At 40.7% G+C, this 25,696-nt stretch overlaps 4 protein-coding genes across 10 annotated transcripts in view; 2 read left to right on the top strand and 2 right to left on the bottom strand.

Annotated features, from left to right (window-relative positions):
- Positions 1 to 23,946, bottom strand: part of LOC115757354 (DNA (cytosine-5)-methyltransferase CMT3-like) — a 266,289-nt gene extending 242,343 nt beyond the window's left edge. The window contains exons 1-2 of one of the 2 annotated variants that reach the window (XM_048281401.1): positions 23,620 to 23,946; positions 23,284 to 23,367 (exon numbers count right to left, since the gene is read on the bottom strand). In XM_048281401.1, coding sequence (XP_048137358.1) covers positions 23,284 to 23,367; positions 23,620 to 23,838 — 303 coding nt within the window. In that variant the 5' untranslated portion in view covers positions 23,839 to 23,946. Of the gene's footprint in view, positions 1 to 23,283 lie in introns of both variants that reach the window. The other variant, XM_048281400.1, reaches the window with a different exon arrangement.
- LOC115727048 (vacuolar fusion protein CCZ1 homolog B-like) lies at positions 917 to 6,582 on the top strand. Of its 4 annotated transcripts, none has more exons than XM_030657178.1 (11): positions 917 to 965; positions 1,081 to 1,353; positions 1,514 to 1,607; positions 1,706 to 1,889; positions 2,011 to 2,049; positions 2,160 to 2,269; positions 2,541 to 2,636; positions 2,780 to 3,235; positions 4,523 to 4,678; positions 5,468 to 5,697; positions 6,126 to 6,582. In XM_030657178.1, the coding sequence occupies exons 2-11, from the start codon at positions 1,172 to 1,174 to the stop codon at positions 6,154 to 6,156; spliced, it is 1,578 nt and encodes a 525-aa protein (XP_030513038.1). In that variant the 5' UTR covers positions 917 to 965; positions 1,081 to 1,171; the 3' UTR covers positions 6,157 to 6,582. The 4 variants fall into 4 exon arrangements, with proteins under 4 accessions (XP_030513038.1, XP_048137362.1, XP_048137361.1 ...); XM_048281405.1 differs by having other exon boundaries at positions 928 to 963; positions 1,074 to 1,353; XM_048281404.1 differs by lacking the exon at positions 917 to 965 and having other exon boundaries at positions 972 to 1,353.
- LOC115727305 (vacuolar iron transporter 1-like) lies at positions 9,509 to 10,990 on the top strand. Its single transcript, XM_030657490.2, has 4 exons — positions 9,509 to 9,808; positions 9,939 to 10,024; positions 10,368 to 10,482; positions 10,564 to 10,990. Exons 1-4 carry the CDS (start codon positions 9,570 to 9,572, stop codon positions 10,859 to 10,861), a joined length of 738 nt encoding a protein of 245 aa, XP_030513350.1. The 5' UTR covers positions 9,509 to 9,569; the 3' UTR covers positions 10,862 to 10,990.
- Positions 12,682 to 18,634, bottom strand: LOC115757611 (DNA (cytosine-5)-methyltransferase CMT3-like). Of its 3 annotated transcripts, none has more exons than XM_048281408.1 (19): positions 18,615 to 18,634; positions 18,417 to 18,536; positions 18,241 to 18,340; positions 17,950 to 18,128; positions 17,804 to 17,869; positions 17,444 to 17,707; positions 17,025 to 17,083; positions 16,885 to 16,951; positions 16,298 to 16,617; positions 16,118 to 16,186; positions 15,960 to 16,046; positions 15,796 to 15,883; positions 15,116 to 15,231; positions 14,916 to 15,020; positions 14,750 to 14,793; positions 14,609 to 14,678; positions 14,095 to 14,198; positions 12,968 to 13,120; positions 12,682 to 12,912 (listed from the first exon to the last, which is right to left on the bottom strand). In XM_048281408.1, exons 9-19 carry the CDS (start codon positions 16,508 to 16,510, stop codon positions 12,753 to 12,755), a joined length of 1,209 nt encoding a protein of 402 aa, XP_048137365.1. In that variant the 5' UTR covers positions 16,511 to 16,617; positions 16,885 to 16,951; positions 17,025 to 17,083; positions 17,444 to 17,707; positions 17,804 to 17,869; positions 17,950 to 18,128; positions 18,241 to 18,340; positions 18,417 to 18,536; positions 18,615 to 18,634; the 3' UTR covers positions 12,682 to 12,752. The 3 variants fall into 3 exon arrangements, with proteins under 3 accessions (XP_048137365.1, XP_048137366.1, XP_048137367.1); XM_048281410.1 differs by lacking the exon at positions 12,682 to 12,912 and adding an exon at positions 13,422 to 13,462 and having other exon boundaries at positions 12,978 to 13,120; XM_048281409.1 differs by lacking the exon at positions 15,960 to 16,046.
- Positions 23,947 to 25,696: the final 1,750 nt, after the last annotated feature.

The raw sequence follows: 25,696 nt of genomic DNA, 5'->3' as shown, positions 1-25,696 counted from the left end.
CAAATCGTCTCCGAGAGCAGTTTTTCGGCGTCAGTTCGGAAGAAGGTGGCGGTCTTAGTTTTCGTGGATACAGCAAATAGGGAGTGTGTCTAATGGAGCCACGAAGGAGGCGAAAGATACAGCGACATGAACGGAAGGTGGAAAAGATAGAGCTGTGATTCCGATGTTACTTGAAATTAGAGTCGGATCGGTCAGTTCAATTAGTTGAATTCAATCGGATGGTGGAAGAATTTTGGATCAGAGCCGGCACCAATTTGGTCCAATCGATCAACCAACAAACCGAATCAATCGATTTGAGTGAGTGCTTCACCGTATCTTAGGATTGGACCTTTTAAAAGGCCCACCTCTAAAAAAAAAAGAGTCCCAATTTTTAGATACGATTGATTCGGTTCGTTGGTTGATCGATTGTACCAAGTCGGTACCGGCTTTGATCCAAATTTCTTCCACCATCCTATTGAATTCAACTAATTGAACCGACCGGTTCAACTCTAATTTTAATTAAAAGGAAGAAAAATAAAATAAGAAAGGGGATAATTCGGGAATAAGGATCCAATAAATTTAATTAGAAATCCATTTAATGTGGTGTAATCGATTTTTTTTTACAATCAGTTATTGGAGTTTCATTTGGTGGATAGTCTCACAATCATCGTTGATCATCTTCCAACATCAAGTGAGACGTGTTCTGCAAATTTCACCAAAGTGGTTGCCCAAGCTTCTGTTTGCCCTTTCTCGATTCCATATGACTCCGCATTGCTCTGTTCAGTTTTCGTCGCTACCTGCCATTAAAAAACGCGACGACGACTACGCCACGGAGCTCCCACGTCATCGCCTCCTCTTCGCTCCCCTCGTTGTCTCGAAGTGAGATTAGGTCGAAGTTCACCTCGGAGGACGGATCTCCGTTCTGGCCCCGCTCGCAGATTCATCTACGCTGCGGCGGACTTTTGATCTGGAGATGGTTGCGATCGGTGCGTAATCGCGGTTCTGATTGCGAACTCTTTTTCCCCTTCTTTTTCCCTTGTTTAGTCTTTGTTTCGTTTCTCCGTTTCTTGTTTTGCTTCAGCTAATTCCATGTCCGATCAGTCTTCCCAGCTCGCTGAGCCGTTCCAATTTCGACGGCCCCTTTGATCCGGCGATCGGAGGATATCGTATCTAGGGCTGAATCGATGCCATAATGGGCTTGTCGTCGGTTGCGAGCAACAGCGAGGGCATGCAATTATGTATCTTCGACCTGAGAAGAGGCCAAAATGAGGGGCAAGAGCTGGACAAGATCTTGTTCTTTTATCCCGCTGATTTGCCCTTCTCCACTCAGCTCTCTGTCATTGGCCTGAGCGAGGGCCTCATCACCTTCACGAGGTTGGCGACAGATCCTTTGAATTCTTTATAAAGTGGCCTTAAGTAGATGATCACCGACTTTGTTTCAGTTGCTGAGAGCTTGTTAAAAGTTCGTTTATTTCTTTGATCTGTTGGTTTAGTGGAGTGAGCTTGTTTTGTGTTCGTTCTTTGTCGGGTCAAGGATTTTCTCTCCTGAGGCTGCTTGTGAGGTCATTGAAGCAGAGAGGCACTCTCATGTGTTCTTTGAGGCAGAACCGGATATTTGGATGGTCATGGTGTGTTTTTTGTTCCATCTCTTTTGCGCTCGAGTATTTTAAAGCTTCAATGTATTCTTTCTTTCCCCTTAGTTATACTTTCCTTCTTCTTTTGTAAGATTGTTGAGAAAAACAAGGAAGCAGAAGCGGTTTGGAGAGTCGGCGCTTTGAGAAATGTCCTAAAGGAAGTCCACTCTCTTTTCTTGATGTTCCATGGGTCTATAAGGTCATTGCTTGAGAAGGAACCAGCTGCAGGATTGATCAGATCTCAACTGTACATATTCATCATGGATTATCTTAGTGGTGAGTTTTTGTGTGGTATTTTGACCTTAGTAACATTCTTTATTTAACGTGCAAGTTTTTCTGAGCGCCATATTATCTATCATTAGTTCAAAGTATTTCATCGTAAGTCACTAATTGTCAGCATTTGAAAAGCGGTCTCCATTGGATTACTGCTGCTGGGGTAATGCGAAGTTTGCTCTATCAAATGGTCGCCTGTGGATTTCTGCTACTCCACTTGTGCTGAAGCTGCTGTTTCTGGCACCTCACACATAAATTTTCTCTTTGAGGCAGATTTTCTCTCTTCGAAGAAACTCCAGTTACCATCATTCCGTGATTCTTTGAAGGAGCGTGGAACTGTACAGATGCTGACTGTAGGACGTGAGGCTGCAATAGAAGTTCAGGTAGGTTTTGTATTACTTTCTTGCTGCATTCCGTGATTCTTTGAAGGAGCGTGGAACTGTATATACATCCAGTTTGACATGATTTTTATTGACATGGCGCACCAATACTTTTTCATTGCCAACCACAATGCACTGTTGGGAATTAAAGGGCCTTGTCAATGCACTGACAAATTGAGCAGCTCCTTTAATGCTTGGTTATTTCTGCAAGTTTTGCTATGCATGCATTCGCCATGGTCGATTCTCTCAGATAGTTATACTGCTGTTTTGTCAGTCGCTTGTCAGGGTTGTAGAATCGTGCACTGGAAGCCCATCATGCCACTCGTTGCTCTTGTTTCAGGACCTTCTAGTTTCTACGACACTTTCTCCAGTATGTTTTAGTTCTAAAGCTTATTCCAGTTTTCTGTTTTTCCATAATCCATTTTTATGAATCTTTTCTGTCTTAAACTTGACAAGATGGTTTACAGTAAAATTCTATCTTGACCTAGCTGTCATCATTCTCCTTTTTCTCAGGATGATGCCATCAATCTATTTACATATGCTGTACTAAGATTGACTCCTCGTGCTCTCTCTACGGGATCGAGCTCCTGGTCCTATCTACTTAAGGGAAGTACTGCATCCGCTGCCGTGACAGGGCCTGCTGTGGGAAGCCCGACTTCTCTTTCAGAACCTTTCCATGGTTCACATGGTACCTCCGCAGGTGACGATCAGAGTCATGCCATGAGACCTCTGCAGCATGACAGATGGTCCAGAGGAAACGACGGTTTTCTTGTCACAGATATCTGGCAAGCTGAGCCTGGGAGCTTAGTTTCTGTCACCCCGTCAATTTGGCTCCAGCAGACTGAAGAGAAAATGTATCTCTGTGCTTATCAGCACAAGAGCCTTACCTTGATCGTTCTGATTCCTGTGTCCTCTGTCATTAATGGGGAACAAGGCATTTTCGCTGTGAAGCAGCTAGTTCTCGAAAACGTTAGTCCTCCACTGATGTCTGTTTTAGCTGTTGTTCTTATACTGCTATACTTTTATAGGAGTTATGTGTTGCTAGGAATATCAAGGTTAACTTGCATTTTAATATGCTAATTAGGATGGCTTAGCTAATCTATCAAATTAGGGGTTATTACTGACATTAACGTTTTTTCACATTTTCATATTCTTGTGGCTCACCCTTGTTCACGGCTGGGCAGTTTCTGGCACTTTTTTATGTACTAGTTATTTAGTGTACATTGCCCATCATTCTTGTATAGGCGACACTCTATATTTACGTGTTTATATTGCCAGTATCAAATCCTAGTGCCACTGAGTCCTTTTCTAGTCATGCTTTGTAGACTAAGTATCTAACATATCTGTGATTCTGATTTTCTCCTATTGAAACTTTGAATTACAGAGCTCCATAAGTTTTCCTAGTTTGTATTGGGGTAATGTTGCTCTCTAGAGGTATAATGGTTGTATACATTGACATGCTGCATTGGACTTTGTGATCTCGGTGCACTTGTGTGCGCCTTGCTATTCCATGATAGACAAAGCTGGACACTGTAAAGGAACCATGATGTCCTCATCTACTTATTTGGTTTTGTACTTTCTTCACGAATCATGCTCTGCAAATAGCATGATCACCTTAATTAAATGCCATTTGTTTTGTATTCAATGTGATTGACTTTTGTCAACTTGTCGTGGCTGATTTGGTATCTTTCGGCAAGGATTAGATGTAAGTTGCTGGAAAAGTACTTGAACTATCTGCCTTTTACTCCTTAGAGAATTCTCGGCATCAGGACTTGTTGCTCTTTCAGTAGATTGAGCACTGGAGCATAATTCAATATTCATAATTTTTAGTTCTGTTACATCCATGGGTGCTGTAGGTTGTGTTTGCAAACACATTCCATCCTATTTTAGTATTCTGAGTTCTAGGTAAATTTGGATAGAGTGGGAGGAAAATGCTGCAGATGACAAAAATCATAATCTTCATGTTGGTCTCAGTGACCATTCATGCCTTTCTTATTGGCACTGACTCTGATATGTGAGTTGATTCGTGGACGACTTCTTTGTATGATTATTCTCCAGTTTCTTCACTTTGACGAAGATGCCACCAAAAAAGGCTTGATGAGAATATAAAGCATTTACATCTAGTGATTTTTCCTTAAAGCTGCTAGTCCACCAATCAAAGGCTTAGGGAAAGCTTCTTGCTTTCAACCATGTGCCATTTTTGGCTTCCTACCAACCGTCCATTTGCTGAATTAATTCTTTTTGCTGAATTGTCAGGCATCGTTGAAGATGTTGAAAGTTGAAGAAAAGCTTTCAAAAGGATGGGGTGGCGAGAATGCGTACCATGTCAGTGGATACCGTTATTTGCTTGTAGATGGTGACAGAAACTTATCCCGGGCTTCGCCGCCAGGCAAAGTTACTACACTAACAAAGGTCAATTGCTGTAACTGTTTATTTTTATGTGTGGTCTATTTGTAGAAGATAACTTTACCCTGAGAGGCTAGCCTTCGCTAATAGCAAACATAATTTCTTCCTGGGCAACTTAGATTATTATCTGGAGCTCTACTTCCCTATAAAGTGCCTGACTCGGGTGGTTGCATCAATAGGTCATCAGTGTAGTGCATTAACCAGAGTGCTTGGTGAGCTATATATAACTGTGCAAGGTCCATTTTCTATGGAGCCTCTTCCACAGTTCCCTATTTAAGCTAACTTTAAACTTCCTTTGGATCCTAAGCAATTTATGTTCTAGGTGTAACTTCGGTGACAAATTCTGGAGTCTGCACCGTCAACATAGTGCAGTTCAGTTAGCTAATTCTTGATGTGTTCTCTCACAACCAAATTTTGCGATTTGCAAAGTCATGAAGGATCTGTTATCTCCTTAGCTTTTAGTGCATCTACGTAATATGGCACTTGCCCATTTAGCTAGCACGAATAGGCTTTTTGTTTTGGTTTTTTTGGTTTTTGGGAGGGGAAGTAGCCACTTAACTATTATCACATCTACTATATGTGGCATGTGCCCGTTTAGCAGCAGGACTATGCTTTTTTCCCCTTTTTTAAATTTTTGGGAGGGGGACGAGGGGGGTTATGAAGCTAAGTTCCTTTTTTCCCAATGGCAATTTTGCAAGGTGGAATTATGGCCCCTCCTACATATACATTTTGTATGCTTCAGAATTTAATGCAATTCATAAAGGTAGAATTGTTTGAGATGAATTTCTTTTGCAGGATTCTTTGCTTGCATTGAGTAAACTCAGAGAAGAGGTTGACATAGAAAAAAGCAGGGCAAGATGGGATGATGATGATCATGAGAAAGAACTCGAAATATGCACTAGGGCTAGAAACAATGCGTGGGTTATCACTCGAGTTACAAGGGGAAAAGAGCTTTACATGGTTCTTGAAAATGCGAACGAGACCCTTCTTTATGCCTCTGATGCTGTTCAGAAGTTCAGCAATAGGTAGTGTCTCTTATGTGTTTTTTCGAAATTGTGCTTTGCCATCGTGCCAGGGGACATATTATCCCGAGACTGTTTTCTTGAAAATTGTCAGAGTAGTTCTAAAGAGAATAATATAGCTTTACCTGAGCCAAAAGGATTAACTCTTTCCCTTTTTGTCTAGTTTTTGCTAATCTCGGTCTATTTTAGATGTTCTCCAACTAAATCTGGAAAAGTTGGATTAAATCTCCTAATTCAACTGACTTCTTGCTCGGGCATTTTTTCCATTGAAGTACTCAAAAAGTGACACTTTTCCTGATTCTAACGAGATTTTACGTGCTCCCATTTGAGTTTACTCTTTATCTCGTCACTTTTGACATTTTTTCAGATGACTGAAGAAAAAGTCAACTTAAAACTTCGCGTCATTGACTGTCTGTTTGTAAATAAACCAGGTACTGCAATGGAGCCTTCTCCTTGGATTAAGAATATCCAGTTTTGCAAACACTTGGAGCAGTTTTAGCAGAATGTTGCGAGAAGCTATAAATATCCCTTGCTTGTACATTTACCTGGAGAGCAGATGCGAGGTACGGGTGCCCCTCCTCTGTGCATCACTCTCACTTCACCGTAGCATAGGAAAAGCTGATTATTGTAGTTTGCTTTCTTCCATCTTATTGTGCTATAAAATTTTGGCTGTCATGCTTTTTGGGGGTTGGGATTCTTACTACTGTGCTTTTTTGAGATGAAAGGGTCACAATGTATTTGAGCCGTAGGAGACACTGGTATATACTTTCTCCAATCTACAAGATGTTTACTGTTTAGTTTTAGTGGCCTCATCGCCTTTTGTGACATCTTATGTAGAAGTTTTTGGTTCTTCTCTGTGAATATCTCCTGGGTGAAACGAAAATGGCACAGTAATAATGCTTCGCCTGTTTATAATGTTTTGCTTCGATTGGATTGGATGTGAAATGTCGCAAAATGAATGGCAATGGCTGAAGCTGCCGGACCGGATACCAAATTACGACATGCAGACACTTGGGTATTTGTTTTATACCACGGGTGGAGATGAGAAAGAATAATTTTGCTATATGCAAACATCCGTAATTAGGCCATAATTAGGCCACGGAACAGTTGACGATGGCATAAGATCAAGTCATCTAGATTTGACGGTGGTTTAGCCGTGGAACACTCCTTGGGAGTAGATTCTTGATTGAACTTAGAAAAGTAGGTTGGTTTGTTTTTTTTTTGTTTTTTTATGGCTTCCCTGTCGCTTTCCAAGAAGTGAGGGGCATCTGGGTCTGGAAAAAGACGCATCACGCCCGCATGTGGTTCAATAATTTCGATTTTGCCAGCCAATCATACCCTCTCTCTTTTGGGGGTACGTCTCTTTAATTAATTTAGGTGCGCGTGGCCGACACATGGTTCAATCATTATGGTCGGACGAAATGGACCCAATCAATTTTTTTTTAATCATTGATTTATAAGCAAGAAGATTAACTTGTAAGGACCAAAGGCCAACCAAAAAAACAAAAAAAGATATTTCCGGTTCATAATTTCTCTCGCACCCGACGTGCCAAGGGTTCGGCGACTTTAAGCACCCGCGTATTCATATATTTTGAACATAAGATGATGCGATACGGTATATCGACATGATTTAGTCCTAGTCAATCCTTCGACTCGGTCCTCCCGTGCTTTCTAGACTCATAATCCGAAGTTTAATCTTTTTTTTTTTTTTTTGGTTTACTTTCATGTGCTTCTTTGAGAAATCTTACTTGTCAAATTGTTAAGTGTGGCATGATATTTTAAAGAGCTGAATAAAGTTTGATATTCATTTGATTTCACGGGAATGGGAATGCAAGGCGATGCTAGTTTCACTCCACTACGTGATTCCATGCTTTAGATGCATATCGTTGACTTTATGGGCCCAATCAAGAACATTTCCTCTGACAAAATGTATGTTTGTGCACCAGTTTGATTTAAAAAGCTCGACTTGTTTTCAACGCTTTCTCCTGTTTTCCTTCCTATGATGTTTTTTTAAAAAAAAAACCCTAATCAAAGAACCTACGCACATAATCAGTCATTTATATCATCCGGCTGTAAAAAAATTTCGTATTCGGACAAATCTCTGAAATTCCAATCCATGTCTTATCTGATTCATGAAACATTAACATTCGAGCGTAAAAGATTCGATATCGGGATCAATCACCCGAGACTTCGATCAGCATCTTATCCGATTGACGAGGCTGGTAAAAATATATGTGGTGGACCTTGCCTAAAAGACTAAAGGCTCGATTGATACATAGAATTGGACCTACAAAACGGCACGGCCTTATGGAAATAGCTTTAAAATGCGGGATGAGGGCCTGTGCGTGACACACGCCCGAAAGCGACACGTGAAACCAACCAGGCGAGCCGACGAAATGGAAAACGGGAATCGCCAAGCTTTTCCGAAATCTTTTCCGACTTGAAAGGCGAATATAACATTACATTATAATGTCTCCACGCGAAAACGGCCATGGCATGTATTGACGGTATCCGAGATAATTGTCCACATTAAATTTTATTATACGGTGATCCGATTCGATTTTAAAATTTTCAATTGTATAAATTTAATATTTAATATTTAGATAATTTATCAATTTTAATATAAAATCGCTGATGTAGACACCGATCTCAACGCCGATATGATTTTTGAATATTTATTTTATTCTTGCCCTTTTCACCGGTTGGCCGGTCGCCGGAAGGTTTGACGTCGCGTTGGCAAGGCACGTGTCAACTACAAAAAGTGTTTTGGATGAGAAGGCGTGTGTCGGACACACACCCTAAAAGTGCCTTCCCCGCGAAACGACAAAAATTGAGCCAAAGTGAAGGACAGGCCTTTTTAAAAGAAGGGAAGCCCTAATCTACGGCGGCCGGATGTAGAAGAAGACAAGTTGCACCCGTCACCATCGACCGCCCAACCCACCCTATCCTTTTTTTTTTTTTTGGGTCTTCACTAGTGGAATCTCCGCAGTAACTCTCTCTTAACGTGCAACCGGACAACCCATCCATTTTTCACCAACCTCCAAAAAGATTAATTTAAGAGTTGTTTAATGGTTAACTAATTATTTTGTTGTAATCCGATGTCCCATTAAAGCTTGTCCACGGTAGATTGTAAAGGAATATTTGGGAAATGGTAAAACCCTACCCAACTCTATTCCGAAAAAAAGAGAAAAAAAACATACGTATTTCGTGCTGAATCGATGGAAATTCGATTTTAACGTGCCAATTTGTAATAATCACTAATCGTCTTAGCTTTCACTTGTACGCGTGTTCAAATCTAAGGGCCATTCTATGAAAAATGTCTTTTGTAAATGGCCCGAGTTGAACACAAACCGATCTTGACCATTACTTATCTCGATGTACCTTTTATCAGATTAAAAAGCCCCTCAGCTCCGACGAAGTAGTAGCTAACCACCATCGCTAAATAGTTTTTTCTTTAATTAATGAATGGGGGTGAGAAGGAACGACCGACACAATTATCATCTTTGGACATTATCAAAAGAATTTCATAGTCTCTATTGACTGTTCGGCTTGAGCCATAGTCACTCACGTTATTCGTAAGTATACGGGCCTGTCGTTACGTAGTGTATCTTGCAATTTTCTGTATTTTTCGTATTATGCGTGCTTGATGAAGGTAGGGTTTATACGAGTGAGATCATCAGAAGGGATGACTCTGACTATTTTGTCCTTTTCTCCATGAAACCACGTTCTTTCCCTATAAAAACAACCTCTAAACCATCACCAGCTTTATGCCCATCCGCCCCCCCCAAAAGAGAGTTCAGCTTTCTCTCTGAAGTCTCTCCAGTCTCCCTTTTTCGTTTTCTCTGCATTGACAATAGCTTCACAGTGGTCCATCAATGGCGGAAAATGGGAATGTAGACCGAGAGAAGCAGAGGCTGCTTCTGCAAGACCACGAGGAGAAGCACTTCATGTCCAGCGAGGTCGTCCGGGACATCATCATCGGCGTCTCCGACGGCCTCACCGTCCCCTTCGCCCTCGCCGCCGGCTTGTCCGGGGCTCAAGTGAAGTCGGGCATCATCCTCATCGCTGGGATCGCGGAAGTCGTGGCCGGCGCTATCTCTATGGGACTTGGAGGGTAATTATGATTGCACTAAATGTGTTCATTATGTTATAATCTCATGAGTTTGCTCATAGTTAGCTTTCTTTGTGAAGACATAGTTGGAGAGAGAGTTTCTAACGCTTAAAAAGATAACGACGCCATGCAGGTATCTAGCGGCAAAGAGTGAAGCTGATCATTATGCGAGGGAGCTCAAGAGAGAGCAAGAAGAGATCGTCGATGTCCCTGACATAGGTCCTCCTCTCTCCCCCACGCTTTCATCTTTTATCAGTTTGATTTAAGAGATTAGTGCGCTAAAAGCCCCAAAACTTATCACGACAGCACAATCAAGTCTTAAAACTTTCAAAAGTGCAATTAGCGATAGGATTTAATTTCACAAATTTGATAAGTTTTTAGGCCTTGATTGCACTTTTTGAAAGTTTTATGATTCAATTGCAATTTCTGACAAGTTTTAGAATTCATGTACACGTTTACGATAAGTTATAGAATTCTCAACGCACTTATCTCTTTATTTTTTCCGTGGGTATTTGGGAAAATAATGGCAGATTATGCTGATCTATTGAACATTAAATCGCAGAGGCCGCTGAAATCGCAGAGATCCTCTCACAGTACGGTGTGGAGCCGCATGAATACGAGCCCGTGGTGAATTCCTTGAGGAGGAATCCCCAAGCCTGGCTAGATTTCATGATGAAGTAATCTCATAGTCGGTTCATCATCTAAAGAAATTTTAACGACTTCAACCTGGATATATCCTAACTAACATTTTGATTCAGGTTTGAGCTCGGGCTCGAGGAACCGGATCCGCTGAGAGCCCTGTGGAGTGCAGCCACGATAGCGTTTTCCTACGTCGCGGGCGGGATGGTGCCGTTGTCGCCGTACGTGATCCTACCGATCGCCCAAGACGCCCTGATTGCGTCGATCGTGGTGACCATTACCGCCTTGCTCGTCTTCGGGTTCGTCAAGGGCTACTTCACCGGGAATCGACCCTTCAAGAGCGCTTTCCAGACAGCCCTCATCAGCGCAGTCGCGTCCGCTGCCGCTTTCGGCATAGCTAAACTCTTTAGGGCATGAACACATCCTTTCTCGTCGCTTCTTTGGGGATCTGTTTGTGTTCAATTAAGTTGGTTTGTAGTCTGCATTGGAGTCTCTTTGTTTCTTTTGGTTTGATATAGGGGACAAAATTGCCTGTTCATGATCTCCGCCCACCTTGTTTGTATGTCATGCTTTTCAGATTATAGTTGAGTTGTGATGAATCGCTATTCTTACTATGGGGTGACAATATTGTCGAGATATAGTTAAAAGCTACAAAATACATATAAGAAATGGTAAAGATGATAAAGGAACTGCTTCAAATGTTTCTTGAATCATATATGAATGATGTCCTCATGGTTAGTCTATTTCACTATGGCATAACCAAACATTTTGAACTAATTAATCTCCACCATTGCACTCAAATTCAAATTCAAACATCTAATCCCTGTATGATGGGTGAGAGACTTTGCCCATAGATGGAAATATTGTCCAAAACATCCTAAACTCATTGTACGGCGACTAAATCAATACTAAACATTTCAATTGTGCCAATTCGGTCCTAAAAATTTTGACAATTTGTCGATATAGTCCTTCCAATTAATTTTGAATGCAAATAGCTAACGTGCGTGACGGACGTTTTACGTGACACTCTCGACATTGACAATGACAACTTTTTTTATTTTTGTAATATTTCCGGATTTTGAAATTTTTTTTCTATTTTTTCTTTTCTTTGTTTCTTTTATTTGTACTATACCGGGCCTCGGCCATTGGCCGGTGGGAGGCCGCTGGCCTTTAACAGTTAAAAAATTAAGAAAACAAAAAGAATAGAAAAAAATTAAATAAAAAAATAACAAATGATAATGATAAAACATCAGAAAACAAAAAAAAAATCGAACGCAACGAAGACATAATGCTTGGGGGGAAAAAGGGTAGACAGACAGACAGCATTTCCTCACGCGACACTGTTTTCTCCGACGTAGCAAATGCTCGTCAAAGGTCTTGCACCATTCAGATAGTCTTACTTTTAAAGAAGCTCAAAAGAATTCCCAACCTAAACATTATCCAGAATGAGGATTAACGCTTACACTGACCACTTAGCTACATCATCCTACTTGTCTAAGCATGCTTGCTTACCTTAATCTTGTAACTCCTTGGCCGGAGCTCCTTACCGACATTAACAAGCTTCTGCTCTTCCCCCGTTAGCCTCGTCGTGATCCGATGCAGGTTCAAAAGCCCTGGTGTATCGAACAACTTCGCTTTACCCGGCCAAAATCCCCTTGACCCTAGTTATTCCCCCCGTGGTACCGGACACCGGTGGCTCTGTCAAGTGGGTAACTTTTCCCCCACTTCAACATGCTTCCCCATTGCATTAATCCAAGTTGCTCGTCCCGCATTTTGCGCGACGATGGTGCAGACATTCCCTCCAGGCCCAGCCAGAGCAACGACATCGTTCGCAAGATCCTTGAACTCCCTAATTCCTCTCTGTGCTCACCAAATGCAAACTCGTGATCTTGATCAACCCAGTTTCCCGTGCTCTCCGCCTCACCCAATGCTCGAAGCCAGTGGGCGATATGCTATACCGGGCATCAAATCAATCTTAGTCACAACCAAAACCATTCTAGGCACGTTCCCCGATTTCTTCTCCTTCCAAGCAGCGGAAACCAGCTTCAGTTTTGATGTATGCATTAACTTTTCTAGGCTTGTCAGGGAGATTAAATTACCACGTTATTGACTTACAAGAAGCAATTAAAATTACCCTAAGCTTATGATTAGAGGAGATTAAAGTTACCACGTGATTGTTATCTTTACAGAGAGGCCTGCCACCAAAACAGAGAAAAGAATAGGAAGAGGCCAGAGCCAGCCTCCTATGGTACATCCGACATATCGTATCATAGCATGGTGTGTCGCCGTAATTAAGTATAAGATGTCATTAACACATAAATATGTAAAAGATCAAGTGGGACTGAATGCAGGGACTTGTGCTAGTAGCCGACCCCGTCATTGGTGGGTTTGTTATTGCGGCCTCCTTCAGGGATAACCTCGTCAGCTTAGAGCAAGGCTTCCACTCCAAATCATTGGGATATAATCTCACTAACCTACAACTCACTTCTACGACTGTACAGCTATGCATCATTTTCAGACGATGCTGAAGATCGTTGCTCAGATCTACTGACGAATATATCAGGCAACCGAAACAACGGATCATCATCATTGGCACTTTTTTGGAAAGCTTGAGCCAGTGCACATCCCAAAGCTCTAGCTACAGGAACTGCAACTGCATTTCCAACTTGAATGTACCTGGTAAAATATTGGAAAATCAACGTAAAGAGTAGAAGTACAGAACTACTCAGGTCTACATGTAAATGAGAAGTACTTCATCAATCAGAATTTTTCCTAGTGGGATGCCTGCTTGCATTACTAGACCACCTAGATTAAGTATGATATTATCTGATCAAACCTTCTTGTGCTAACAAGAATTCAGCGATGCTCATTTTGAGAAACCTAATGAGATGCCTGGGAAAACTAGATTATAAAAAAATGAAAACCATGAATTGACAAAGCAAAACTTTAAGAATAATTTGTTTCTTGTCACACTAACCTGCCTGCACCATGCTTCAATAGATAAATTTTCTGAAAGACCTTTTGGAAATAAAATGATGGGTTGTTTTATATATTGCGTGCGGGTACACTATAACCTTGTCCCGGGCCACTGCTTTTTTACTGTTCAGCGTCAATAGATAAATAGCTAGCATTTTCTAGTTTCAACTGAATTTGCTACGCATTTCTCTAGATTTTCTTGTGATCAGAAGGAAAATGCTCGTACCAAGTGTACGTTGTATCCGAACTCTAGCGACTAAAGTACAATTGATATGCCTGGTAAAATCAACACAAGTTGTCTCTGAATTTGATGGTTAATGATCTACTTGATGATGTTATAATCTAGTGCCTCGGTAGATATAGGAACTAAACGCCCTCACTCCAGCACAATTTAAAATCGTAAAAGCCAAAAAGACGTGCTGAAAATATAACAGCTTTGATCCTAAAAATTCTAAAATAAAAAGATAATTAGTGCCTTGCAACATACATTCAACCCAAGTATATAAACACCCTATTGGCATTCATGCTCTGCAGCTCACAACATCTTGTAATCATACTTAAAGAACTCCCTTGCAATTTGGGGCGCATTTCGGTTTAGCTAATGACCTTTATACAATGCGGATGTTTGTAAAGCTGACGAATGAAAAGAAAGGCATCATTTATAAAATAGTTACCTCTCCTTAATGGGGCCAGTAAGCTTGTAATAATCAGGAAATCCCTGAAGTCTTGCATTTTCACGAACTGTAAAAACTCTGTCTTGCTCGGGGTGTAATATTGCCTGCATAGTTGATCAAATAATTGGTTGGCCATTGCTTATTCATCATTTCTAACTACATGAGTAACTTTGCTAGACTTTTCAGCTTAAAGATTTTATAGACAGTAACTTTTGACACGATACTGGATATGCAGCAAGAAAAATCCAAGTTTCAGCTAACACAACACATTAACTTTACAGTGAAACGACTTCATACGTTCGGAACAATATTTATAAAACAAAAATCTCATCATGGTTAGCAAAATTTTTTCAACAAAATCGAGCGACACAGGTCATCGTCACTGAGGTTAGACAGAATTTAACTTTCAGAAACTCCATATTATTCAACAACCACAAGTCTAGAAACCGAAAAAGATGGACATATAGTCATCTCCGAATCGAACTCTGCCCCTAATCAAAGGGAAGTAGCATACCTGGTTGTGCGGTTCTGCTCTAGTCACTACAGTAGGCACAGTTTCATCCCACCACACACGTGCGAAAGGCCTACAAAATTCGAAGAGGTTGGACCACTGAAATTACAAAGACTATATGCACCGAAGCACCTTAACACTTACTTTGAGGAAGAACCATTCGTAAATGTCATTGCGTAATCAGGGACCTGCAGAAGGACAACAATTCTGTTATAAAACTTGCGAGAGAACTAAATGTCAATGGGAATGATGAGCAAAATTCTGTCAAAAAAAGAAACTGAGGGAAGTATAAATTGATGTATAATTTTACCAATGGTTTCCCCGAGGCCAGATAAGCCCTGGGAACATCAGGGTCCCATTCAACTTTGTTGTCCGGACACACACGAACACCAGGCAAATCCCTAAAATTCGCGCCCTTCACAAAATTTGCGGAACTTTCAGCAAAACAACAGAGCTTCTAATAAACTAGACGAGAAGAATGTCGACTTTTATGAACACAAGAACGAACACCTTTTTCTTTGGTATATGGCAAACACGTTCGTGGTCATCTGAATTCAATTCAAGTGGTCGATGATCAAAGAGTAATCGATCTGAATCCACTGAGTCATCTATGATCCCCAGCATTTCTGTAAAGATTTCAGGATTAGAGAAGAAAGAGAAGGAAAAACTAGAATTGAACGCTTAATTTACCTAAGCAGCCAAAAACATGCAAAAGCTTCGATCCATAAAGCTTAGTGACCAAACATCCTGCTAAGCTCACTTCCCCTTAGACAGACCCATCTAGATCGACTCGTACTAGCATGCCACCCTAGCCTCCAAGGCAAAAATTAAAAAAGTATAAGGCAATAAAAGAGGGAGAGCCCATCAAGCAACATGAGCATCAATCTTGTATCAACACAATTTTCAAAATGCTCTTCTTTAATAGCTTTCCATAATTTAAGCTAGAGTATGCATGTGAGTAAATCACTGGTTAAAAGTTACATTTAGAGTAAATATGGTTTAGCGATGGAACCTAAGAATGTCTATCTACTCATGAACTACACTACAATCTATTTACATCCATCTAAAGAGTATACATGTAGGAAAACTTGAAATCTAATATGATACCACATTAATCAGCGTAGGTAATTCACTATTTTGCATTTGATGTTTTATATACAGGGAAATAAATAAAAAAATTTCTTATTCACCTTTTTCACTTGATCTAATGAAACGTTGAAAATCTGTCTGTGGAGCTTTATCATAAGGCATTTCATCTCTTCCATCATAAGTTCCAACCTTAGTCAATTGAAATCCATCAAAATTACAATTCATCAAAGCATAAAAACATCACCAGGGTGATAAAGATACATACAGGTGGAAGATCAGAGATTGCATGCTCCAGTAGCAATTTCTTTTGCAATTCGTACGAGTGGCCCTCATCATAGGCAACAGTGTGCATCTGATTTTATTTCAAGGAAATTTCAGACTTCGCCTTTAGTAAATTACACATTATAACACAGAAACCCATACCTCAAATTCTAAAGGAATGAAACCTCTGACCACAACATCGTGTGTTGGCAATGGGTACTGGGGCAACTTCTAAAGCATCAAACAAAACCAATGAGTGAAATTCTTTTGAATCCCTGCTATAATGACAAATACAAGTTTAAGACAACTTTATCTAAGATATAAGTGCATATACAAGTTCACCTCATTGGGACGAGCACCCCACAGAAAACAACGAATTCTAAATTGAGGAAGCCCATATGCTCCTGCGGCCATGATACCCAATCTTGTTTGATAGTTCAGTTGCACTAAACGACCAAGTGCATATCTCCCCAAGAAACCCTTAGAAAATTTGACTAGATCCACCACATTCTCCATCAAAACAAACCTTGGTTTCAAAAACTCCACAACTTCCATAAACACAAGAAGTTGCTTGTTTTTCACATCAGCTAAAGGATTGTCCTTATCTCTAAAGCGATTGAAACCGCTTATTCCTTGACAGGGTGGTCCACCACATATCACATCTGCATCCCCCTGGAAAAATCAGCCAAGGAACTCTCAAGGTGAATGTTTCTTTGTAATCATGTACAATGAGCACACGAATCTGAATGGAATAGTTTTCATTAGGAAATATCTAATATGAAATTATAAATGATGAAACCAAGAAACGAGTCTCCTAAATCGAAGGCTTCTCCTGCAAAGTGTATGCAGACGTCACCGTGGAGAAGGTTCGTACAAAGGATACGCGACCAGACGCAAAAATAGAAAAACATAGGAAATGAAAAACTCACTGGCAAAGGCAAAATCTTGGATTTATGACCTTCAACTACGAATTCCTTTAGTCTTTCAAAACAGTTGCTGACACAAAGACACTATGTTAGAGATGTGGTACTTAGTATTTTCATAATGTTATTTTGATCATTGTGCCTACCTTAAGCCGTCAATTGGCTCCCATGTGTCCTCATCAGGACCATATCCTTTCCACGAAACCTGCAACAAAATGACGATTCAAGATTATTTAAAGCACTAGAAAAGAATCACACCGCTAGGATACTAGGTTGTGCAAAATTGAGATCACATGCTAAAGTACACAGAAAAGCATCGTGATCGGATTATCCTATGCAAGTCCATATAAAAATGGACGTGGACTGTAAGACTTATTTAAACAATTATTAAACAACCAAATTCATCAACAACCTATCATTGTCGCAGACTCGAAATTGACTAGAACAGAAAGGTTTGCAATATAAGTACTACGTATATATCAAGGAGTAAAAAGAAAAAAGTCAGATGAAGTTGCGAAATAATAAGTGTTCAACTTTGTCATGCTAAATTCAAAATTCTAAGTACCTTGAAGTACAATGTGATATCTCCCTTCTCTTTAGGATCTCCATAACAAATTGCTAAAATTTTGTCTACTTCAAAAGCCTCACCATCACTACTCCCATTGTCATCTTTACTGTTTTCCTCGACATCACTGATTCCATCCTCTATGCTAAATAAATCGGCATATGGCAGCTGTTGACCATCACTTTCAATGAGCTGAAATTGCATGCACAGTTTATGCCACTCCTTCAACAGCAAGAGGAAATCTTCTGCAGACTCATTCCTCACCTGATTTTACAATAACAGTCAACAATACAATGCTATTAGAATATATTTCGGATTGGAAAAATTAGTACGTTCATCAACCAAAAAGAATGGCTATACCTGTGTCTCTAGGTGGTTTAGTCTCAAACTGTTGCATGCATGTTTGTTCATGTCAACAGCCCACCTCTATGAACAAATGAAATCAAGAGTGCATAAGTTGTGCATATTAACCTTTTTCTAAGAAAAAAAAATTACAAAATGCATACCGTGACAAGGTTTGAACCAGAAAGATTTGCTCCAAGACATATACCGGTAGACATAGCACCACAACCAGAATACAAATCTAGTAATGCCAGCACCCCCTTGACCTCACATGTTGTACAAGCCGTGTCAACATCATCATTTGAAATGGTGGATGATGTCTCACAACCATCCACCTTATAATCTACAGCATAAACAAGATGCGATGATAATTATGTGTCTACTATCATGTTTTTATCTAATTAATGAGGAGAAAACAGGTATGGGAACACGGGTATCCAAGAAGAAAAGCATACCTTTAGGCAAGCATTTGAATGTTGAGTACGGCAATAGATACATAGTGTCACAATAATAATCACAACGCGGAATTGCTGCTCTTTTTGCATCCAAATTGAGCTACAAATCAGAATCAATGCACTCTTGTGATGTCACTAAGGAAGATTCAATCTAAAGAAACTAATGTTAAACATACCTCAAGAGGCACTCGAGCGATTTTTAACTTTTTAACTAGGCATTCCAATGGGTTCACATCGCGTATTTCGGAAAAGAAGACGCGCTTTTCATCAATGAGGTAGGATAACTGCTTAATGACCTGTTACAAACAAAGAATTTCACATAAGATAATCACAAAGCCGATGAGAGAATAACAAAATATTATAAACATACTTACTGTATCTCGAGCTCAGTAATACCATTGTGCACAAAAATAGTATGAGCCATCTACTGCCTCGAAGAATTCCACAATCTTACAAATATAGTTGTCCTCCCCTTCGCCAGCCTGAGTTAAGTGGGCAAAAAAGTCATCAATGAAATTCTTATGGCAGTATCGCAATTCATAAATGTCGATGTACAATTAGTTAGTAAGCCATTGTCTAGAAAATTATCAATCATAAAATATCTTCACATAGTTGAAGTACCTTCGTATCAAAGCTCCCTCAAATGGACCAAAATATAAGGAATACATATGAAATTAGCTGAAAAAAAAAATTAAAATCGCAATCTGAATTTCATACCAAAAAATACAGGTTCAAGAAGTTTGTACTAAAATCACGGCTATGTGATTTAAGCATTAGCTTTTGAAGGAGAAGATTGTGCAGAACTCAGTCCAATTAAATAATTGGAATTTTCATGCACTTAAATGGTAACATTCATCTCAGCAAGAGCTAGAAAACTTTGACTTTGCAACTGCCTAACTCTCCAACTATGTGAGACAATCCTCAGATTGTAGCCTCCTTAACAAAATCCTGGCGAAAGTGATGAGGAAGACAGACAAAGTCAAAACCAAGATGGATCGTTTCGCTAGAAAGTACATCTTCCTAGCCAAAGGATTGTGGAGCCTTACACATTAATTAGCCAAAGTACAAACATAGACAAGAAATCATCGAAGCCATGTGGACCAGGAATATTAGACATGTGCATGGATTTTGAATGAAAATAAATTTAGAAATATTCACAGTTTTTTCCATATGTTACCATACATCTAGTACAATTTATACAATCTAAACAAAACTTTCATACACTTAAATTACGTCAAAACAAAATTTCAGTGCAAAACTTAAGTTAAATACGAACAACCTTGTGAGTTTTATGTTCCATATACTTCATCAATACAACTTAATTAAGTGTGTCAATTATTTCCAACCAACTTATTAATAAAGATTAAGTATAAGCAATACGCATTAGTCACGCCTTCCCATCCTTTTACTTATCGCGATAGAAAAGTACTCGCGACATGCATTGAATGGTATACACCAAACAAAATTGCTATATCTCATCTTTGACAGCACAAATAGCAAAAAAAAATTATAATCTAGACAATTTATATTTAGAGTGTGTAATGCCAAGATTTATGCCACTGGGTGGTTGCTGGTGGTAATCTATGTCATACTAGGGATCTATCTCATCTTTGCATGAGTCTAACATGCCCTGATTGTCATGAAGTCTGCCATATTACTCCCATGATTAAGAGGATACTTGAAAGACTCTTCAGATAAAACAACATTAGCTACACTATTGATGCATAAAATGTTCTAGCATATTTCAAGTTATACAATACGACCATAAGTTGAATCCTTTAAATCATTTCACATTGGCCCAATTTTAAACTAGAAAGAAAGAATAGTCATTGAATTTACAATGAAATCACGGCTGGATCAATATTTGTTTCTGTAGATAAACCTTTTATTCCGCTGGCCTATAAAATAACTTACCTTGACGTAGGCATCATCACCAATATCATACAAAGCCCCATCAACCTGTGCCTTCCTGAAGTGGCACTTCACGTGGATAATATTGTTATCCCCTCTACAGATAAAATGTTGTATTAGAATGTCTAGGAAATAACATTGTTGACAAGGAAAAGAAGATCTACCTATCTCAGAAAAAATAAGCAGGTATTCAAATCTAATCTTACTCTTCATTGCCGTTGACCACCATTTTCTTCTGCAAGATAGACAAGGCACCATGGCAATGTATCAATACGAATAATACAATAGAAAGTTAATATCAGCAGACCAAAAGAGGAATAGTCAAAGCAACAAATCAAATTGCATGTCGATAATTTCATGTATGTTAATGTAGAATGGTATAAGGGCTCATTCCCTTTAAGTAGGTGACCTTGTATGATATTTCCATTATTGATCCACACAGTAGAGAGCTGGAATGTGAACTTGACATTGCAAAAGTAATTGGTTTCAGACTAATTACTTCTAAAACAAATGCAAAGGTTCCTCTGTTTTGACTGACTCTCCCAACATGAACAAATGCCATTGCTTAATTAGCTAGTTTAGTTTAGCTAATTATCCGCCAGATTAAAGGATCAATACTTGCACCAATGAACTGATGAGTAAGCACCTTAATAGCTACTTGGGAGTGCAGAACTTCATCAGAAATAAGCTTCAATACCTTCCACAAATAGTGGATGTCTTGTATGTCTAATGTTTCAAGTCTTCAACACTTTATATTACAATGGATGAGAGCATTATGACAAATCATAAAGCCAATTCGAGCCTAGTTTTAACTTCTTAAAAAACAAATGCAAGAGTGACCAAAAGATAAAGACGTCACACCGGACTCGGTGGATCACCTATTTTTTGCTTGCCCTATCACTAGTCAACTGGCTGCTACTTGGGCGTCTAACTGTTTACTACATTGGCGAAACCGACCGTGGCAAAGTTTTATGAGATGGGCTAGGAAACATTTACGTCGGCCCTCCTTCTCTAACACGATAGCTAAATTTGCTCTTGGCACCCTTTGTCACATTATCTGGACCACAAGAAATGATATTCTTTTCCGGAACAAGCAACTCTATCTTCCAGCAATGATCTTACACTTAACTAAACTGGTCAAGGATAAGGCTTTAACCTTGGGATGCATTCGAGATCATCCTCGCAACAGACGCGTTCAGAATAATTGGGGTTTATCTTCTGATATTTTCGACACGTCCTCGTAGCTGATTTCCTATCACATCACCAGTGGGTATTTGCTCAGTACCGCTGCAACTATCTTCTGCCCTCAACAGACCCTGTACAGAACCTATTATGGTGGTCTCGGTTCTGTACATTCTATCACTAAATCTGTGTGTTGGTTGTTCTATGGGCTGCGCCTCTCACATTCTATACACTTTATGGCTGGGTTTGCAATAATACTCTACTGCTCTTGCCATTGACTGGAGATGCTACTTGGGTGATTCTACTACTGCACCCCACAAAAGGTTCTCGCCTGTATTACTGGTTGCTGGTCGCTGTGGCTGCTGGTTTCTCTTCTATCTCTGCTGCTGCTGCACCTTGGGGACTCCTTCGCTGCTCAGATGCTCCTTATCCATCTATGTATGCTGCTACGTCCCCTTTGGAGTGCCTGTTTGTGGGTTGGGTCCTAGTTCTGTGAGCTGCTCTTTTAACTTCGGTCCACCCTTGGTTTTTGGTGGTTCTCTCCTTGTTCCTCTTGCTCTCTATCTTTTTCCTTGCTTTTTTCTTTTTCTGTTTCCCCCACCTTTTTCGTGGGTGGTGCTTCTGTTGCTTTCCCTCCCCCTCGGCCTCCTGTTGGTCTTCCTCTGTTTCTATTTTGTTCTGTAGGTGGTTCCATCCCTGCTCTTGCGGGTGCTTGATCCACTCCTGCTGGCGCTCTCATACCCCCACTACCGCTTGCGTTTTGGTTTGTTTTGGATTGCTCCGCTGATGCTTCTCGTATGCCCCTGTCACTTCGGTACCTGCCAGCTCTGCTTTCATTGCTGCATCTTTAACCTTCCACCTCTGCTGCTGCCTCCTGCTGTTGCTGCTCTTCTGTTTGACGACCCCTGCTGCTGGTGCTAATTCCCGCTGCTGGTTCTACTGGGACTTCCCCTTAGCCCTGGTTGTGTTTTGCATGGCCTGCTGTAGCTCCCATCAGTTTCCTCTTCTGTTACTTTCTAGTCTTCGCTGATCGTTGTTGTAATCTTCTTCTTTAGTTTTTGTGCTCTAGTTCCTCTAGCCGTGTGGTCTGTACATGTGCTCGCTGGCACTTTTGTTTTGGCCTTCTGTTGAGGTCGTTTTTCCATACTTTTTCCTTGCTTTTGTGTATTCTTACTTTGGCTTGTACTACTCTTCTTATCCTCTCTCGAGGCTCCTCTCTGTTGAGTCGGCTTCAGTCTTCTCGTTGCTGCGCCTATGCTGGTCCACTGCTACTCTTCAACGCCAGACTCTCCTTTTTGCAGCTGCCCTCACAGATGTTGTTCCCTCCAGGATTTTGCTGCTGCCCCATCATTGCAGCATTTTTCAGCCCTCACCTGTTCTGTTGTGCGGATGCCCTCCATGTCACACAGGGGACTCTCCTTCTACTGAAGTTGCTGATCCGCTGCTGCTTCTCCCGGCTGGTGCCTCTTCTGTTGATGCATTGCGGTTCCAGCCTTGTGGTTCTTTTTGTTGGTTTGCTGGTAGCTTTATTTTATTTTACTCTATTAGCTTGTTGGCTTCTAGGTCATCTTCTTTTCGCTTGGGTGTATTTTGCGTCCGGTTCACCGTTGAACTCTTCACGTCACACTATGTGCCGTATTGAGTTCATGGTTTCTGTGTCCGGTATCTTTTGTATCTAGCCTTTTGAAAGATCAATACATACTTACCTTACCAAAAAAAAAAAAAAAGATAAAGACGTCAAGTTTTGAAGGTGCAGAATCTAAGCAATACAAAATGCAAAACTCGTATCTTCTCAAAACCTCCTTCTCTAATAGCGGAACTACGACACCTAAAGCAACATTTTTCAACAGGCAGAAACAAAGCAGCACCAAAACCCAATGGCAAGTCGCTGAGCTGAATCAGATCCTAGAGAAAACGACTCAACAGAAAAGAAAAAACACGAAAGACTACCTTTCCCAAACCAAGGTAGCGTTTTGGCCATTTCTGGCGAGCTTCCTCGTTGGGGATCGGAACCCCAACGAACCGGGACTCCGATTCCTCATTGCTGCTGTCGTCGGCACGAGCATTCGTGGAAGGCACCCCATCCTTGGCGGGCGCTTCGACGGAATCATTGAATCTCTCGTTGACATGACTATTTAGCTGCTCCTGCTGCTCCGCGGGCACCTCCTTCGGGTCCTCTGCCTTCCCCCTCTTGGCGGAGGCGGAAGCTGCTACGGCCCCAAATTTCCGCTTACTCGGCATCGTTCTCGAGTGGCTGCGACGGACTTGAGAGAGAGAGAGCTCCGACTCCTCATCGCTGCCGTCGTCGGCACGAGCATTCGTCGAAGGGGCTCCATCCTTACGGAGCGCTTCGTCGGAATCATTGGATCTCTCGTTGACATGAATGTTGAGCTGCTGCTGCTGCTGCTCCTCCACCTCCGCGGGCGCCCCCTTCGGGTTCTCTGCCTTCCCCCTCTTGGCCGAGGTGGAAGCTGCTACGGCCCCAGATTTCCGCTTGCTCGGCATCGTTCTCGAAAGGCTGCGACGGACTTGAGAGAGAGAGAGAGAGAGAGAGAGGCGGCGATTGGGTGGTAGGTGAAGCGAAGAGACGCAGGAGGGGAGAAGGAAAGGGCTTCTCTCGTTTGAAAGATAGAGCGGGAACGTGAAACTTTTTCGGGGATTTTTTCCGGAGGAGGGAAATGGTGGGTGGGGCCCGGCTGTGAAAAATCTTTTCCCGAACGTTGGAAGGATTCGGTTGGGTGTTCGCGGGAGCACGGGACCTTGGGTAGAGACCGCCGCGTGATTTGCAAGAAACAAAATGAATCATGGTCGGCCACAAGACAAACTCACGCGATTAGATTATAAATATGCTGGTTGCATCAAATTAATCCTTACTGAGATTCATAGGGGATGTTGCTAAAAAAAAAAAATTGGATGAGAAGCTATTGCCTTGGTCCAAATTTGAAATCGATATCTTTCCATTTTGAACTATTGACTAGCTATTTTCGAAAAAATAACTCGTAGATTCTTATTTAAATGGTATAATTAAATTTAGAACATTGTAGATTTATATTAAATTAGGATTTATCAGATCTGAAAAGTCTGACTGATCTCATTTAATCATTTGTAGTCCTTTGAATGAAAAATCCATCGAAAGAGAAACGAATCCTATTACTTGGCCAAAGATATCACTCGAATATATTTTAAAGATTTGAGAATAAATATATGACCTTGAATGTAACTTAGACAAAATGGCCTGTTTAACAACCCAATTAAGTACTAAAAATTGAAAGTTCAGCGCTTAGTCGGATTACACTTGTTTCGTAATATTAACCAACATTAGGCGTTACTCTTGTTTAGTAAAATAGTGCTGGAAATTTCGATACTAAACTTTATGTGTTGACAATATTTAGTTTTGTTGAGACCCTAGCTGCTCTCTCCCTCTCATCTCCGTACAACTCCCTTATTCTATTTGTATGAGGGGAGGGTTTTAGCTAGATCTCTTCTATCCTCTCCTCTTCATTAGCTAGTTTAGTTCTCTTCTCCTTTTTCTTGATTTTCTCTAGTTTGTGGAGATTCTTTCTTCCGATGTAGTCTAGATCTTGAAGCTTCTCTTTCCGTTGCAAGGATTTTTTGTGTGTATGTTTTCGGAGTTTTGTTACATCGGATTTCGTTAGCGTACAAGTCCAATTTCAAAGGAGATCGGAAGAGTTTCATGAAGATTCCACTCTCATTATCAGATTTGTGCTCGTTTCATCTTTTTATTCCGCACGACGATGATGTTGGGGATGCCAAACATAAGATAAAGCCGTAGCAACATAAGTACATTATCGAAGATGGATTTGGTGATCGGTCTTGGTTTGAAGAAGTCATATATTAGCATTTTGAGCGTGTGACCCCTTATATTTGTTATGATGATGATTTGGTGATCGGCCTTGGTTTGAAGAAGTCATATATTAGCATTTTGAGCGTGTGACCCCTTATATTTGTTATGATGATTTATCGTATTATCTATAGCTTGTTTTGTTTTGAAATTGTAGTAGTTGCACTGTAATGTTTTTTTCTTTTATGATCCAAGATCTATCAATCATGACAGCCACCTTTTTGGTAGACGTGATGGGCCTTTCCGACGGCGACTATACTGGAGGGAGGGGCTGGCCCATGACCCACCATCAAGGATCCCCGCCCACCAACAAGGATCCCCCACTTAAGTCCGAAAAACGCGTTGGGAGAGTTTCGAACCCCCGATCGTGGGTTACGTCGGTGCCAAAGGGTTCAATTCTCACCAACACGCCATGCCCGTGTTGCACTGCAATGTTGCACTCTTATTTATTTATTTATTTTGCGAATATGAACGAAATGTTAATTTAAAAAAAAATCTTAA

Source organism: Rhodamnia argentea, chromosome 6, assembly GCF_020921035.1.
Source record: "Rhodamnia argentea isolate NSW1041297 chromosome 6, ASM2092103v1, whole genome shotgun sequence".
In the NCBI taxonomy this organism is placed as follows: domain Eukaryota; kingdom Viridiplantae; phylum Streptophyta; class Magnoliopsida; order Myrtales; family Myrtaceae; genus Rhodamnia; species Rhodamnia argentea.
Note: the sequence above shows the minus strand (reverse complement) of the source record. Positions and strands in the feature narration are given on the sequence as shown.